Source organism: Cervus canadensis, chromosome 1 (assembly GCF_019320065.1).
Source record: "Cervus canadensis isolate Bull #8, Minnesota chromosome 1, ASM1932006v1, whole genome shotgun sequence".
Lineage (NCBI taxonomy): Eukaryota > Metazoa > Chordata > Mammalia > Artiodactyla > Cervidae > Cervus > Cervus canadensis.
Window position 1 is genome coordinate 40,020,611 of NC_057386.1, and position 17,077 is coordinate 40,037,687.

The window sequence follows — 17,077 nt, forward strand, 5'->3', positions numbered from 1 at the left end:
GACAGGAGTGTTGACATACCAGCTCCTGACAAAAGGAGCCCAGTGGGCGGAGGGTGCCTTTTTTTTTTTTAACATGGAGATAACTGGGAGGGTGATGCATCCGAGCTTCACAGCAGGACTGTGTCTGCTCTGTCCCCAGCTGAACCAGAAGAACATGACGCTGAGCAATCGGTGCCAGGTGTTTGACCGTTTCCAGGACACCATTTCACAGCACGTCGTCAAAGTGGACTTCCTGAACCGAATCCACAAGAAGCACCCTCCCAACCGCCGCGTGCTCCAGTCGGTCAAAAGAAGAAGCTTGAAGGTGAGTTACAACCCGGCGCAAGCAGGATGGTGGTCTCTGCCCGCCTTCCTGGGTAGACAGGGTTAGGGTCCCCATTACAGAGGGGAAGACAAGCTCCATGGCAAGTGACAAACGCAACCATCGATTTATGGTGGTCAGGAAACCCGCAGGGAGGCTTTCAGACTCAGCCAGTTTTCTAGTTCTCTTGAGGATCAGCAGTCTTCAGCCCCTCCCACCAACTTTTGGTGTGCTCTGCTGTTACTATCCCCACTCCTGGCACTCATTCTGTTTCTGTTAGGTGGCCCCTTTCTCAAAGCTGTCTGGTGAGGGGGGAAGTGTTTAAGGGGGTGATTAAGCTGCAGCCCTTACAAAAAGTGAGGGACAATCCACTTTGGGGGGCTACTGTTAATATATCATCAATACTCAAAAAAATTGTGGTGTTGGTATAATCAACATTTGTATGCATCTGACAGCTGCTAACCTGTGTCCAGAGAGATGGACAGGAGTATTTCCTTCTTTGAAAAGCATTTGGTAGTACTGAGGCTGTCTCTCCTAAACTGATCAGTCTCATTCATTTAACTTAGAGAACATAACACTATATACCCGTGTATATAAACTTGATTTTTCTCTTTTGAAATAATCCTGCAGTCCCCTCTACCAAGGGAAACCAACAGTTCTCAAATGTGACCACTTGGTGGCAGCCACACTTAATGTTATCACTCGCACCACTTCCATCACTTCCATTGGGTGTCAGCGCTAGCTAAATGTTGACTGTTGAAAATTGTGTAACAAACTCTTAACCGTAAATATTTATGCTTTGGTGGGAACACCAGTTTTCCAAAATTAAATAAGGTATTTGCAGTCAGGTGTAGAATGTATTTGCACATTGAAAATGGCATGCCTCCGACCTTACTTAGACATCCAAGAGTAAGTCTGGGCTGTGTGATTGACCATATGGATCTGAAAGAAAGCCTGGCTACTGAAGTGAACAGGTCAGGGGGCCTTGATAGAATCCTGATGCCCCTCCCCCTTTTGAAATGTGTCCCTATTCTTGAGGAAAACCCAAGGGTATGAGTCGCCCGAGAAGCATTTTGTTCTTAGTGTGAGAGAGAAATGGGGCCTGTAGCACCAGAGGACCACGGCAGAGAACTGCTCCAGCCCTGTTCTGGAACATTGGCCTTCATCCTTGACATGCAGCGATGCAGGCAAAATCAGCCGAGACTTTCATATCTTTGTTGGGGGGGGGCCCCTCTTTCTCAGGGGCAACCTTAATCTAGCTACTGCCCCATTCCTGGATGCGCTCAGACAAGTCCATAGCACTGGCCACCACTGTTAAGGTGACAGCTCTCAATTCCATGTTTCTTGCCTTTCTCCTGATAACTAGATTCATATCTGCCTGCTCATCCTGCAAAAGACCAAGAGTCTTTTGCCTCCAAATGTGCTCTTCCTCTTGTATTTCCTGGTTCAGTGAATGACTGAAATCTCTACCCAGTCCCTCAAACCAGAATTCAGCTCTTCCCTTAATCTCCGTAAGGACTTGGTCACCAAATCTATTAGTTCTCACACATTTTTCCAAGTCCACCTCCCCCACCTGTAGTTACCCCTTCATCTGCCTAGAAGTTCCTCCTCAGCTTTCAGTCTTGACGGATAATACTGCCCTCCTACAAAATCCTCCCTAGTCCTGAGCTTCTGGCCCCCAGACGAAAATAAGCACACTCTTTTTTTTTTTTTTTGTAGCTCCTTAGACATCTTCTCTTCTAGGACCCATTACATTGTATTGTAATGTTTCTGGGCTCATCTCCCACCAGGCTGTGAGCTTCTTTAGGGGCAAGGCTTAAATTTTGTTCATCTCTGGATCTCTAGGACTTGGCATGGTGCACAGACTCAGGAGGTACTCAGTAAACGTTGGCTGATTGTATGAATGACTCTTGGCTTGTGTGACGCTTCCATTCACACGTGTTGTGATTCAGAGTGTGTTGTCTGTCTTTGTGCAGCAAAGAGGCCTTTAATTGTTTCATGAGTCATGAGTGAATGGATGAAGACAACTGACATTGAGTGCTTATCACCAGACGGGCCTCACGCTGAGCATTTCCACAGTGAATGTGGCCTTATTTAACTTTTTCTCTCTCAGATACTGCTCACTCACCTCCCAGATGAGATGCTGATCAGTAAGAGCCTAGACTACCACTCTAAAGCCCTGTCCAGTGTCTCTCTTACACTTTTTAGGCCAAAACAGAAGGCAGCAGACAGGAAGGCCTGGTTTCTGCAGGCCTTGGACCTTAATGAAGAAGAGTAGGAGATGTGGCTGCTTTTTCTAGTGCTGTGCCTTCTCAGACCTGTGTGTATGTCAGAGTCACAGAGATGGAGATACAGAGCAGCAGCCGCCCACTGCGCGTCCTCATCCTCAGTGGGCCCCAGAGTGGATGGTTCCCCTCAGGCATCGGCACCACAGACGAGCAAGGCCAGCACAGAGCCCACCGGGTGTGTTGGCTCTGTCACCCTCTCCTTCCTCCCTCTCTCTGTCCTGAACAGGTTCCCGATGCCATCAAATCTCAGTACCAGTTCCCACCCCCTCTCATTGCACCCGCGGCCATTCGGGACGGGGAGCTGATCTGTAATGGGATCCCTGAGGAGTCACAGACGCACCTTGTGAACTCTGAGCACTTAGCCACCCAGGCAGAGCAGCAAGAGGTGAGTGAAGGCAGGGCCGGGACTCCAGACCCCATCATCCTTCCACCTCGCCGCGGCTGTCACTGGAAGTCACTCTCATCCCCATCTTCTGCCACCCCACCCTCCCCCACCCTGAACCCCCACCCCTGCTGCCACCGCCCTGCCCCCTGAGTTGACCGTTCCAGAGAGACCCTCTGGCTCAGATCCTGAGGCAAGTAAGAGAACTACAGAGTCAACTGGTCTGCTTCTCTCCACCAGTCCCCAAGGGTGCTGCGAGACGGGCACGTCCGTCTTGCAGAAAGAGATGAGTAGACCTAGAGAAGTTAGGTGGCATTGCTGGACACACAGCAGGAGCTTGGGTCCTTGCTGGATATTGGTGACGAGGTGAGCCTTAGGGGCAGAGTCAGAACGGGAACCCCCAGCCCTGCTGACCAGGGTGTTGCCTGCCGAGTGTGTACCGACAAGCCTTGCTTGGGAATGGAGATGGAGTCCTCTCAGGAGTCAAGCACACCCTCTCTGGGCATTCGCGATGGGACCTTGGAAACAGTGCTTGTCGGCTCTGCGGTAGCCCTGGCCGCTGTGGCAGGAAGGACCAGCGCCTCCCAGGCCTCTCACCCTCCTCTCCTCTCCTCTCCTTCCGTTGCAGTGGCTCTGTAGTGTTGTTGCGCTCCAGTGCAGCATATTGAAACATTTATCTGCTAAGCAGATGCCTTCGCATTGGGACTCTGAACAGACAGAGAAGGCTGATATTAAGCCTGTTATTGTGACTGACAGCTCAATCACCACCTCCCTGCAAACAGCTGACAAGGCACCTCCACCTTCCCACTACCCCTTGTCCTGCCCCTCAGGGCTTAGCACCCAGAATTCCCTGAGTTGCTCTCCACCCCACCAACCCCCCACCCTAGAGGACATCAGCTGCAGCTCTTGTGCGGAAAAATCCAAGAAAGCCCCCTGTGGGACTGCCAACGGGCCGGTGAACACAGAGGTGAAAGCCAATGGCCCACACCTCTACAGCAGCCCCACTGATTCCACGGACCCCCGGCGACTTCCAGGCGCCAACACCCCCCTACCAGGCCTCTCACACCGGCAAGGCTGGCCCCGGCCCCTCACGCCACCAGCGGCTGGGGGGCTTCAGAACCACACCGTCGGCATCATTGTGAAGACAGAGAATGCCACTGGCCCCAGCTCTTGCCCCCAGAGGAGTGTGGGTCTTGTCCCAAGCCTACCCCCTTCCGTTCCCAGCTCTTGTGCCAGCATCGAGAACACCAGCACTTTGCAAAGAAAGACTGTCCAATCCCAGATAGGACCTCCGTTGACAGATTCAAGGCCACTGGGCTCACCCCCAAATGCCACCCGGGTGCTCACTCCCCCCCAAGCTGCAGGTGATGGTATCTTGGCCACAGGAGCCAACCAACGATTCTGCTCACCAGCGCCATCGTCAGGTGAGTGCGGCTCAGCCTTTCATGCTCTTCCTGGCAAATAACTCTTAAGGTTCAAACAACACTTGTATCCCTGTAAATGTTCCAGAGGACTTTGATCTCTGTATTAATTGTCCTTCCCCCTGTTTCTATGATAGAAGAGAAGGTGCCTGTTAACTTATCCCTAATTTAGAGGCGGGACCTTTAGGCTCTGAAAGTGATTTCCTTAAGGTAACCTACCGAGTCAGTGCAGGAGTGGAACTGGAGCCTGGGTCTCCTGACTCTCCCCTCCCACGCTGTCCAGGCTTAGAAGAGAGCAGCCGGCTCCTGGGAGCTGCCGTGGTCAGTCTTAGGTTCTGGGTGACGGCCTTGGTGTTTGATGATCCACCCCGTTCCAGAATCACAGAAACAGCTCGTTTGAAGAAATTGCTGTGTCAGGGAAAGCAGGGCCAGAAAACAGCACTGCCTTCCAGAGTAGGCAGAGTGGGTTGCCCGCAGAGGTTTCTCTGGCCCAAAGGCTTGCGCTCGGGCCACATTCTACAAGGCAGTCCCATAATGCGTCCTGGGCGAGGTGTAGACCCGCTCTTTCAGCTGTGCCCCGTCAGCATTCAGGACCTCAAGGTTGCTGACCCCAGCATCTGAACCAGGTTTCAGATGCTGCTGGAACCCCCTGTGGTCTCTCCTGTCTGAACTGAACTGGCCTCCTAGTCAGCTGGGAGTCTCGGTGACCAGGTGACTGTGACTTCTCTGCATGGGGGCCCCTGGTCCCAGGATGGCCCCTACTCTCAGGCTCTCTTCCTGTTTATCTCTGAATACCAGCCTGGCTAGCTTCGGCACCTGTGAGTCCACTTCAGGACACAGGAGCTGCAGGGTCAGGCACCACCTGCTTCAGTGAGCAGAGGCAGCCGGGAGGTAGTCGCGGCCCAGAGGACGAAGCTGTCCCACCACGTCCCCCCGAGCAGTAGATGTCCTCATTCTCGTGCTCTGGGGACTCCCGCGTGCCCGGGTGTGTTGTCATTCCACCTGCCCTTCCTCACCACACGTTTTTAGCTCTAGGAGTTCCAGAGCCTATGGGGTGAGGATCAAGAAGGGAACATCACCTTGGGCCCGAAATCCAGGCCTGTCTCAGCAGTGGGGGATTGGACCGGTGGGTTTCCCTCAGGCAACGTAAGTAACAGTCTTCCTGCTCCGTCCCCAGATGGCAAGGTCAGCCCCGGCACGTTATCCATAGGAAGCGCTTTAACCGTACCCTCTTTCCCAGCCAACTCTACTGCCATGGTGGACCTCACCAACTCACTTCGAGCATTCATGGATGTCAATGGAGGTGAGTGAGTGAGCCGCTGCCCCTGTGCAGCATTCACTCATTGCAGAGGGGCAGAAGGGGGCCTGGTCTCAGGGGGCGGGGAGGCAGGAGGACTGTAGGAAAGAGAGTCCCTTCTCCCAGTTCTGCCTCATACACGCGGGTATACACATAACAGTGACAAAGGGAGCGCAGAGCCAAGCTAAACCAGTGAGAAGACAAGAAAGTCACTTTAGGCAGATCACTTGGACTTGAATAAAACCAGGAAGAGCCTCGCTTCCAAAGGAGGGACCTCATCTGTGAGGAACCTCCGAAGTCAGGGAGAACGGGAGCCAACCTTGATCTCTGAGCAGGGGGGTTAGAGAGTCCAGGCCTCAGTACCAGACATCGGGGCTTCCGCTCAGCCCAGGTAGGCAAGTTGTGTCTTGCTGCACTTTCTGGAACCACCGTACCTAACGTTAAGCTTCCCCACTGCAGGGGGGCATCTGCCCAGGCTGCCTGCAGCCTCTCATTGCAGAAGGGCCAGTGAGATACTCGGCTCCAGGCCCTGGTACCACTTTGTACTCTGAGTCATTTGAGAAAAATCACTTGGCTGGATATTAGGAATGCTGAAATATTGGCTCTCCGACCCTCACCTACTTCCACATTCCATTTCCTCCTCAGCTGCTTTTTAATCTTTCTCTTTGGTTAATAGAAATCGAGATAAATATGCTGGACGAGAAGCTGATCAAGTTTCTGGCCTTGCAGAGAATACATCAGCTTTTCCCCTCCCGGGTCCAAGCTTCACCGGGCAGTGTCGGGGCACATCCACTGGCTTCTGGAGGGCACCACACGGAAGGTGCGCATGCCCACGCCACCCCGCTTGGTCCACTCTCTGCCTGTGAACAGCCATCTCCCCTCTGTGGAGAATCTCAGTCCTCCATGCAGGCCTTTACTGGGCTTAATAACACCACAGTTTCTTTTCTCAAAAGCAGAAACAAGATGGTGACCACCACTTTCAGATCAGACTCAGGAGAGTCTGCTGTAACTTATCCCTTGTGAGACACAGAAAGCAGCTAGGAGTGCCTTTGGGTATATGTGATATGCTTTCTGCTCATTTGCTTCTCAGTATTTGAGCTGGAAGGATTTTCCAAAAGGCTAACTCTGCTTAGGACAGCCCTTAGAGCGTTAGCCAGTAAAAACCTCGCTGCTTAGAAGCAGGATCCTCAGACCGTGAGCATCAGCATCTCCTAAGAGCTTGTTAGCAGAGCTCAGGCCCCACCTCAGACCTACGGAATCAGAACCCGCATTTTAACAAGATCCCTGGGTGATTCATATTCAAAATTAGAGGAACATTGGTTTGTGCCTTCTGGGGTTTTTGCACAGCCTCCCTTATAAGATCATTAGTATATCCCTGATAAACCAACCAGCAGCCCTTGTGCTTCAAGTACTACCATCCTTGAATTACAGGGTCCTCTTGAGAGATGGTCCTTTTTACTCCCCAACGTGGGAAACACTGTTAAGTGGGGAGAGAGCCACACCCTGCAGCAGGCTTCGTGTGAGGTGTGAGTTTGGAAAGATGACTCAGCCTGTGGGGTTACTTTCTCCACGACCGAAGGCCCAGCTTCTCTTGGTGCGTGTTTGGGCCCCGGGTTCTGTGCCTGATCAGTCACATCCCTGTGTTTGCCTTGCAGTGCAGAGAAGGGAAGTACAGGCCCGAGCTGTGTTCTACCCCCTCTTAGGGTTGGGAGGCGCTGTGAACATGTGCTATCGAACCCTCTACATCGGGACAGGTAAGCCAGGTGGGAGGGGCATTGACCCTCTCCAGCCCTGAAGATGGACACCCTGACCCCCTGAGGCGAGAAAGGGAGGGATGCCCTCTCCAGGGTGGACTGGTTTAACCCAGCAGATGTCTGAACAGGAGGGACTGAGAAAAGGGACTGTCAGCTGCCACCTTCCTGCTTCAGCCCTTGTGGCCCGTGTGGCCCAGACAGCCCAGAAGGCAGCCCTGACTGCTGCTCAGTGAGCATTTCAGCAGCGCAGGAAAGACTTGAGCAGAGGGCACAGGCTGTCTCCCTGGAGACCTTTGAAGACATGATGGGGCTGACACCTGTGTAACCCGTACTTAGCCCTGCATCTTGCCAGAGGGACAGGCAAGCCCTTAGCCTGGAAAGGCCCCTTTTCTCTCAGATGATGCGATTTCTGGACCATGCACCCCATGTTGTGCTCGCATGGAGATCACTCCCGGCACCCCTCTGGGCAGCAGCCCATATTCTGAAGCACATGAGCTGGCAGGGACATCTGTTCTTTTACAGGGGATTGGAAAAGATAGCAGTTTTTCTTCAAAAATACAAGGAGAGGGCCCTGAGCTTACCTGTCCCTTAAGATCCTGCCCAGAAGCTAACTCCCATCCCGCTCAGCTCCCCCGCGCATCCACCTCACAGTCTGTTCTTCATTTCCTTTCCTCTCCTCCACCCTCCGCCCCTCGCAGGAGCTGACATGGACGTGTGCCTTACAAACTATGGTCACTGTAACTACGTGTCCGGGAAACACGCCTGCATATTCTACGATGAGGTGAGGGGTGGCAGAGAGCTCTGCCAGCCTGAGGCCTCTCCCAGCACTGGGGTTTTGTTCAGTGCCCTGGGTGAGGGGAAGGGGATGGGGTCCTCTCCTTCTCTTCCCTCCCTGGCATTCCCAGAAGAGAAGAGTCTTAGTGTGAAGGGCATCCATCCTGGGGAGCAGGGCCCCCATTTCTCCTGAGGTGGGTCAGCAGGCCCAGGGAGGGAGGAGGCACCCTAAGCTGGGGGGCGGGGGGGCCAACAGAAGGACCAACAGAAGGAAGCCCTCCAGGCGTGTCCCTGTGGGTTTCAGCATCATCATCACATGCCAGTGAATGTCATTTCACCAGGAGCCCATGCTAAGGAGGCAGAGTACTGGGAGAGTAGGAAAGAAAGCTTTCTTGAGGACATGAGTCTTGAGCCCTATTGGAAGGGGCAGGGCAGCGAGGCGTGATGGGGAAGGAAGGAGGGAGCTCCCCGGTAGAGCAGCACAGCCTTCTCCATGTGTCCTCTCTCCCCTTAGCCCCAGGCCCCACGCAGCAGACCACACATCTTATCTTCCCTCCTCCTCCTCAGAATACCAAACATTATGAGCTGTTAAACTACAGTGAGCACGGGACAACGGTGGACAATGTGCTGTATTCATGTGACTTCTCTGAGAAGACCCCGCCAACCCCCCCAAGCAGTATTGTTGCCAAAGTGCAGAGTGTCATCAGTAAGTTGGAGCAGAGGCCTGTGGCCACGGAACCTGCCCTTTTGGACACTTTCTCTGATGCCTCAGTCAGGGTGGCTGTGGCTCGCTGCCATGACCTGTTGTCGCTAGCCTTCCTGGTCCTGTTGGCCAGGTTCTCCTTGCTCGTGGGCCCCGGAAAGGCCACGGAGAAGCACATGCTGTGCACCCCCCTGGGTATATACACCTACCTTGGGAGCCTCAGACTCCACCCCTCCTTTCTGAGCTCCCCTCACCCCAAGTCACACAGTGTTTTAGAGTGGGGAGGTGCAGGGGCCCCACCCTGGCTGGCGGCCCAGGTGGGGCTTGGCTGCTCACTGTTCCTCTCCTGTGACCTTCCCCCTCTCTCCCAGGGCGCCGCCGGCACCAGAAACAAGATGAAGAGCCAAGTGAAGAGGCAGCCATGATGAGCTCCCAGGCCCAGGGGCCGCAGCGGAGACCCTGCAACTGCAAAGCCAGCAGCTCGAGCTTGATTGGGGGCAGTGGGGCCGGCTGGGAGGGCACGGCCTTGCTGCACCACGGCAGCTACATCAAGCTGGGGTGCCTGCAGTTTGTCTTCAGCATCACTGAGTTTGCGACCAAACAGCCCAAAGGCGATGCCGGCCTGCTGCAAGATGGGGTCTTGGCCGAGAAGCTCTCTCTCAAGCCCCACCAGGGCCCCGTGCTGCGCTCCAACTCCGTTCCCTAGGACTGGCGGCCACCCCGTCACCCGCCCGTCCACCCCACCCAAGACTCCTGCAATGCAAAAATGTACACAAACCAAGCCCGGGTTTTTTTTTCTATACTCTACCGGAAACCCTTCGACTACAATCTTTGCATGAAATGAAGAAACCTTTTGACTGTTTTTTAAAAATCCTTTTTCTTTTCTCAAGTTCTAGGGGGCATTTGCACATATATTTGTACTCAACATTTCATGGGAAAGCGGCAGACCGAGCTGAGGAACAGCGTGGGCAGGGAGGGGAAGGCCGATGGTCTGGACACCTCCGACACAAAACCGTTCCCCACCCACCTCCTGCTCCCTCCCCCTCGCCCGCCGTTGTAAAATAATCAGAAACTTGTTCTATTTTGTGGCAGTGACAATAGTTTTATATTAAAAGAAAAAAATACAGTTTTCATACAGCAAAATCTATACAATATCATTGTTTTATTTAATATAAAGATCGTACCCACCCTCCTTCCATGGTTCCCACCCTCCAGGTTATTTTCCCTTTCTGCAGCGGTTGCACTACAGGTAGCTACTGTGTATTATGGACAAATGAGAAATGAATTCTTTTTCTGGCTGTCCATCTTATTTTATTTCAAATAAGGAAAAGTGTATTTGGATTTTGTGTAAATACATCTAGTGATGACATTTTTTCAATGTTTTTAAAAACTGTGTACAGTACTACATGTGGTAGAGCGTTTTCTTCAAATTGTCTATTGTAGCAAAAACGTTTTTGTCGTAAACCTGTTTTGTCTCCTTTTTTTGTTCTCTTGCCACTTCTCTCCTCTTCCTCCCACCCCTGGCTCCCTCCTCTCCCCCCACCCCCACAACTAGTACCGATGTACATAGTAATTGTAATGTTTTAGACTTTACAGAAACTTTCCTGTATTCTGTATATAAAAAAACAAAAATACTTCAAATTATGTTTTCTGCCTGTCTGTCCTACCTGTCATCACCCTTAAGAGGGAACCCTCCTGAGGCCCTGGTCCCACAGCCCCACTGAACAAGTCTCAGTCCCAGATACTCAGTCCCCAGGGAAGTCAGGAGAGGGGAGGTGTTAGAAAAAAGTGTGCCTAGGGTGGGAGGGCCAAATGGAAGGGGAGGCGTTCAGTTGCGATGGCGGGTTGTTGTATGGCTTTGTGGGTGATTTGAGGGGATTCAGAGGGCTTGAGCATTTGATGTGATCAGATTCTACAAGAATCCCAAGAGTGCAGATCCCTGCTCCTCTTGGCTCCAAAACCAAGACATTAAAATAGATGGCTGGACTTCTCTGGTGGCTCAGTGGTAAAGAATCTGTTTGCCAAAGCTGGGCACTTGGGTTCCACCCCTGGTCTGAGAAGATCCTGCATGCCTCAAAGCAGCTAAGCCCTCGCACCTAGAACCCATGCTTCGCCACACGAGAAGCCACTGCAATCAGAAGCCCACACACCACAGTGAAGAGCAGCCCCCACTCACCACAACTAGAGAAATCCCACACATCCAAAAATGTTTGGTTTTTTTTGGTTTTGTTTTTCAAAAAAAATTTTTTTAAATAAGAGATAGCATGAAAAAAAAAAAAATTAAAAAAAAAAAAGAGCATGAGACCTCTGCATTCTGGTCCAGAAGCTTTAATCCAAGCAGTTGGGGCTGTCTTTGCTTCCAGTTATTTGCTATCATTTTATCCATCTGTTCTGGGAGAAGTCATAACACCTGGTTTTTTTCCCCCTCAGCCCTAGCTGGTATGGAGCAATTCATTATTCAAGTATCACTCAAGTTCCTCCAGTGCCCAGCCTTTGCCGGGCCTTGGATCTTGGTCTCAGTAACTTTCTGTGAGCAATCACCAGGGCAGATGTGGCCCCTGCCTCTTGGAGCTTAGAATCTAGTGCGGAGCAGTTTGTTGTTTCAAATGTCTGAAGAGAGAAGAAATCCAGTCTCTAGACTCAGTCATGCCACAAGTAACTTGACTTGCAGTCACAACTTTACGACTGCAGTCCCTGATCAGATGAGTTCACCCATTACCTTAATTCTCAGGCCTCCAACCTCCCTTTTATTTAAACAAACTATTCCTCCTTGTACATTATACTTAAGAAACTTTATCTGCCAATTTTTCCTGAAAACCATCTCCTGCTCCTTAGAGAACACAGCTGTGTGTATGCATGCCAGCGCTGTTAAGAGTGCGTGGTATCTGTTTGCATGTCAGGATTTTGTTTTGGCGGGGGTGGCACCCCGCCAAATAAATGGCACATCCATTTATTTCACTCATGTTCCATCCCTAGTCTCATTCCACAGTATGGACACATGAACGCTGAATCCATGGTGCAGCTAAACAGTAAACCTCCGCTGGAATCTGAGGTCTGACCCTGGTTTCCACCCACCCTTCTAGCTTTGCCTCCACCACTCTCCTCCTCCTCCCCCGGTGGGCCTTGTGAACTCCTTAAGAGCAGAAACATTGTTCTGCTGGGTATTTTCAAGGCTACCTACACTGCTGGGCATGCTGTGAGTGCCAAACAACAGGTGCTAAATTGTACTGGATTTCTTTCTCCTGGCAAGTCACCTGGCCAGAAATAATACCCTTATCCATGCCTCCCCAGCTGTCCCCACCCACTCAGCCATCACAATCACTTCTATTCAGTGATGAAGCCTCTTTACCTATTTCTTCAGAATCATTCCAGAGACAAATTTCCTCCTGAAGATCAGAGGACAGATTTTAACACTCTCTCCCTGCTTCCCTTTGGAAATGGAGGGGTGGGGGACTTCCCTAGTGGGCCAGCAGCTAAGACTGCACTCCCAATGCAGGGGCCCCAGGTCCAATCCCTGCTAGGGAACTAGATCCCACATCCCACATGTTGCAGTTAAGACCCGGTGCAGCCAAATAAATAAATATATCTATTTAAAAAAAAAGGAGGGGTCTGGTGGGGTAGGAGGAGGTGAGGAGATAGACAGCTAATGAATAAGTGAATCCTGACAGCCCTGAACTGAGGTGCCACCCTACACGCACTGTGCCACCTCTCTGACCTCTATGGGAAGAAATGAAAGGATCCTAGAAGCTGAGGGCTTCCCTGGTGGCTCAGCTGGTAAAGAATCCGCCTGCAACGCGGGAGACCTGGGTTCCATCCCTAGGTTGAGAAGATCCTAGAAGCTGAGGGCTGAAATAAGAGGATAAGGAACTGATGGACTTGTTCACAGAGGGCAAAGAATCCAGGAATAGACTCACGGTCAGACACAGCAGCATTCAGGCGCCCACCCCTCTCCAGATGGGAAGGACTGCTACATAATGACACCCAGAGAGCCCACCCGTCTGCTAAGCCCCCTCCTGCAAGTCTTCCGCTACAGAGCCCAGCACAGAGTACAGGCGAAGACAGTCATTCATGCACACACTGACAGACTACAGATGCATGCACACATCTGGAGGGGCTCGAAGCCCACAAACACACACCTACAAGGTGCTCACACGGGCGCGCACACATAGGATCCAGAGGCACGCACACAACCTAAAGGATGATCCCAGGATCCATATACCAAAAAGTCATCACATACCAAAAAGTCATTAGCACCTTCTCTAGGGGTGCGTGTACATACCTAGAGGGCGCTCCCAGGCGCAAACGCACATTGGCACCTAGGTTTTCACACCAGCGCACACCCCGAGGACGCAGACGCACGCCTAGGGGGCGCTCCCAGGGCCCACGCACACACGCACGCACACACATCCCTGCCCTGTCTCCCGCCCGCCTCCGCCTCCTCCTTCGCCAAGCCGAAGAGCGCCAGGCGCTCTTCCAGGCCGGTGCGGGGAGAGCCCGCAGCCCCCCGGGCGGCGATCCAGGCGACTCCGGGCCTGGGCGGGAGCCCGGAGGTGCGGCCGGCATGGAGGCGCTGCTGCTGGGCGTGGGGCTGCTGCTGGGCGCCTACGTGCTTGTCTACTACAACCTGGTGAAGGCCCCGCCGTGCCGCGGCCTCGCCAGCCTGCGGGGCCGCACGGCCGTAGTCACGGGTAAGTGCTGGCTGGCGGGCAGAGGGCGGGGAGCCGGGACGGCGGGGCGGGGGCCCGACGCCTCAGCTCGGCTCCCGCCCACCCTTCTCAGGCGCCAACAGCGGCATCGGGAAGATGACGGCGCTGGAGCTGGCGCGCCGGGGAGCGCGCGTGGTGCTGGCCTGCCGTAGCCGGGAGCGCGGCGAAGCGGCTGCGTTCGACCTCCGCCAGGTGAGGGAGGGCGGGGCCAGGCGGGGAGGGCGGGGCCTGGCGGGGAGGGCGGGGCCTGGCGGGAGGGTGAACAAAGGACAGAAACATCGAGGAAACAGACAGAAAAGAGCTGGGCAGCTCGAGACGTGGGGCCGAGGGTATCCAGTCCCTTAAAGGACAATGCAGACCGGTTCTCCAAATGGAGAAGAGGGTGCACAGGTGCTCTGGCCACACAGCGAAGGGACGCCAGATCTGAAGGAAGTAATTGCTGTTCTGAGACATTTAAGAATCAGTGGAAGTCACTCTAATTAAAGTCGGAAAGAGAACAGCAGAGGGAACAGCATATGCAGAGGCCCAGAGGCAAGATAAATGGTCTGATTTGAGAAACTGATTGAAAGGTTTAATGAGGCTGGAGCACGGAGTATGGGGAGAAGGGGCAAAAGGAAGGGGCTGAACTCTCTGAGACAGGGCCAGGTTCTGAGGGCCCTTATAGACCCTGCTGAGATCAGATTTCATCGAATGGACAGTGGAGATCTGATGACGTGTCCTCAGCAGGGGCTGGACTGTCAGAATAACCCTTGGGAATGAACCCCTAAGTGACTGTGTGAGACCTGGTTTGTAGGGGGTAAAAGTGGGTTGGAGGAGACCAGTGAGTAGTCCGTTGTAGATTTTAGGGTAACGATAACAGGCAGAGGGTATGATGATATTAATAATAATAGCAAGTACCAAAAAAAAAAAAAAAAAGCAAGTATCTACAGAGTGGTGACTACATGCCAGGCAGTGTTCTAAAGAATTCTAAAGATTTTACATATATTAACTCATTTAATCCTCACAATAACTCTATCAGTACTGTTATTATTTCCATTTTACAGAGAACTAAGGCTCAGAAAGATTAAGTATCTTGCCCAAGGTATCACTCTAGTAATAAGCAAAGTCAAGATTTGCATCCAGCATCCACACACTTACCCACTACATTCTAGCCTGGAGCAGATCTTAGTAGAAGGAGCTGAACTCTCAGAATTTGGTGCCTGGGGAGAAGGAAGAAGAGAAGGGTGCGTATGACAGGCCACTTCTTGCCGCTCCACAGGAGAGTGGGAACAATGAAGTCATCTTCATGGCCTTGGATTTGGCCAGTCTGGCCTCAGTGAGGGCCTTTGCCACTGCCTTCCTGAGCTCCGAGCCACGGCTGGACATCCTCATCCACAATGCTGGTGAGGGCATCCGACCTGAGTGGGGGCGGGAGGGTGCCCAGGGGCAGCCGACCCTTCCAGGCAGGCTTGGCTGAGGGACTGGTAAACATGTGGGAAGGATGCCCCCTACCACCATCTCACCTGGGGGACGCTGAGGCCTCCGAGAATCCCTCTGGAGCAGTTGTTCACACCTAGCCCCTGCCCCAGGGATCAGTTCCTGCGGCCGGACCCGGGAGCCCTTTAACCTGCTGTTGCGCGTGAACCACATCGGCCCCTTCCTGCTGACGCACCTGCTGCTGCCCCGGCTCAAGACAAGCGCCCCCAGCCGTGTGGTGGTGGTCTCCTCTGCCGCCCACCGCCGGGGCCGCCTCAACTTCACACGCCTGGACCGCCCGGTGGTGGGCTGGCGGCAGGAGCTGCGGGCGTATGCCGACAGTAAGCTGGCCAACGTGTTGTTCGCCAGGGAGCTTGCCACTCAGCTTGAGGGCACTGGTGTCACCTGCTATGCAGCCCACCCAGGTGAGGTTCGGCGCTCTGGCTGCTCTGCTTCATTCTTATTCCCCCTCTCCCATCCTCGCCCCCTTCCCTGCTCCCCCAGCCTCTTGCTGAGCCACAGAATCTCAGAGCAGGAAGGAAGCCTGGTCCAGGGAGAGGCCCGTTCCTTGCTGATCTTGAAGCCTGGCTCTCCTCGTCTGGGTTTTTCCTCTCACACCACAAGTTCAGATGCTGACGGCTGGGTAAGGCATGGCAATGAGGAAGGCCTAGGTTCTCACCCCAAGGAACCATCTGCATGACTGAACTGATGATGTTAGCTTATAATTACTCATTCAGGAAGCATTTACTGAGTACCTACTATGTTCCAGGCATTAATCTTGACACAGGGAATGTAGTAGTGAGGAAAACGAAGACCTCATCCTTATAGAGTTTACATTCTACTTTATAGAAGGAGACAGCTAATAAATATATACAATGACAGGTGGTGTTTAAAGTGCTGCAGGGAAAGATAAGACAGGGTAAGGGGACTAAGAAATGACAGAGTTGGCAAAAGAAAAAGAAAAAAGAAATGACAGGGGGTGCTATGTTTATCTATGGCAGTCAAGGAAGATATAACTGAAAAGGTGACATTTGAGTAGAAGCTTAAAGGAAATGAATGACCTATGAGGCATTCTAGGGAGAAGAGTAAAAGAACAGAGTAAATACCAAGTGCAAAGGTCCTGAGGCAGAAGTGCCTGGGGTGTTTAAGAAAGAACAGAGAGCCTGCTGTGGCTGGAACAGAGTGCGGAAGGGAATGTGGCAAAAGATAAGGTATAGAGATAGGCTGGGTCATCCAGGGTCTAGGGGTCCACTGGAAGCATTCTTACAGTTTGAGTGATTTTACTAATTAGTAAGACCCATTCCTGAGGTGTTGGAGAAGACTCTTGAGAGTCCCTTGGACTGCAAGGAGATCCAACCAGTCCATCCTAAAGGAAGTCAGTCCTGAATGTTCATTGGAAGGACTGATGTTGAAGTTGAAACTCCAATACCTTGGCCACCTGATGCGAAGAACTGACTCACTGGAAAAGACCCTGATGCTGGGAAAGACTGAAGGCAGGAGGAGAAGGGGACGACAGAGGATGAGATGGTTGGATGGCATCACCGACTCAATGGACATGAGTTTGAGTAAACTCCCAGAGTTGCTGATGGACAGGGAGGCCTGGCATGTTGCAGTCCATGGGGTCACAAAGAGTCAGACACGACTGAGCGACTGAACTGAACTGAACTGAAGACTCATCCCTGCCTTAGGAACGAGTTGCCGGATAACAAGATCTGCCTGACGCATAACACTATACCGAATATTAGACAATCATTACCTAAGGCTCATTAAAATTATAACAGAGATAATAATAATTATAGCTAACCATTATTACACTCCATATCTCTATATCCAAAGCAGTGGCTGGTCCACTGTTCTGTTCAGTTCAGTCACTCAGTCGTGTCCGACTCTTTGCGACCCCATGAATCACAACACGCCAGGCCTCCCTGTCCATCACCAACTCCCAGAGTTTACTCAAACTCATGCCCATCGAGTCGGCGATGCCATCCAGCCATCT

General features: G+C 52.5%; 2 protein-coding genes across 6 annotated transcripts in view; both read left to right on the plus strand.

Moving 5' to 3' along the window:
• PHF12 (PHD finger protein 12) overlaps nucleotides 1-10,561 on the plus strand; it is a 38,951-nt gene extending 28,390 nt beyond the window's left edge. For 2 of the 4 annotated variants that reach the window (XM_043479406.1, XM_043479414.1), the window contains 9 exons: nucleotides 140-304; nucleotides 2,816-2,974; nucleotides 3,600-4,395; nucleotides 5,570-5,695; nucleotides 6,366-6,509; nucleotides 7,345-7,443; nucleotides 8,142-8,224; nucleotides 8,785-8,923; nucleotides 9,292-10,561. In XM_043479406.1, the coding sequence (XP_043335341.1) occupies nucleotides 140-304; nucleotides 2,816-2,974; nucleotides 3,600-4,395; nucleotides 5,570-5,695; nucleotides 6,366-6,509; nucleotides 7,345-7,443; nucleotides 8,142-8,224; nucleotides 8,785-8,923; nucleotides 9,292-9,626 (2,046 nt within the window). In that variant the 3' untranslated portion in view covers nucleotides 9,627-10,561. The other 2 variants (XR_006271553.1, XM_043479426.1) reach the window with 2 other exon arrangements.
• Nucleotides 10,562-13,287: 2,726 nt separating this feature from the next.
• Nucleotides 13,288-17,077, plus strand: part of DHRS13 (dehydrogenase/reductase 13) — a 7,745-nt gene continuing 3,955 nt past the window's right edge. Inside the window, exons 1-4 of one of the 2 annotated variants that reach the window (XM_043479435.1) lie at nucleotides 13,288-13,608; nucleotides 13,700-13,818; nucleotides 14,885-15,008; nucleotides 15,183-15,506. In XM_043479435.1, coding sequence (XP_043335370.1) covers nucleotides 13,482-13,608; nucleotides 13,700-13,818; nucleotides 14,885-15,008; nucleotides 15,183-15,506 — 694 coding nt within the window. In that variant the 5' untranslated portion in view covers nucleotides 13,288-13,481. The remainder of the gene's footprint in view (nucleotides 13,609-13,699; nucleotides 13,819-14,884; nucleotides 15,009-15,182; nucleotides 15,507-17,077) is intronic. The other variant, XM_043479445.1, reaches the window with a different exon arrangement.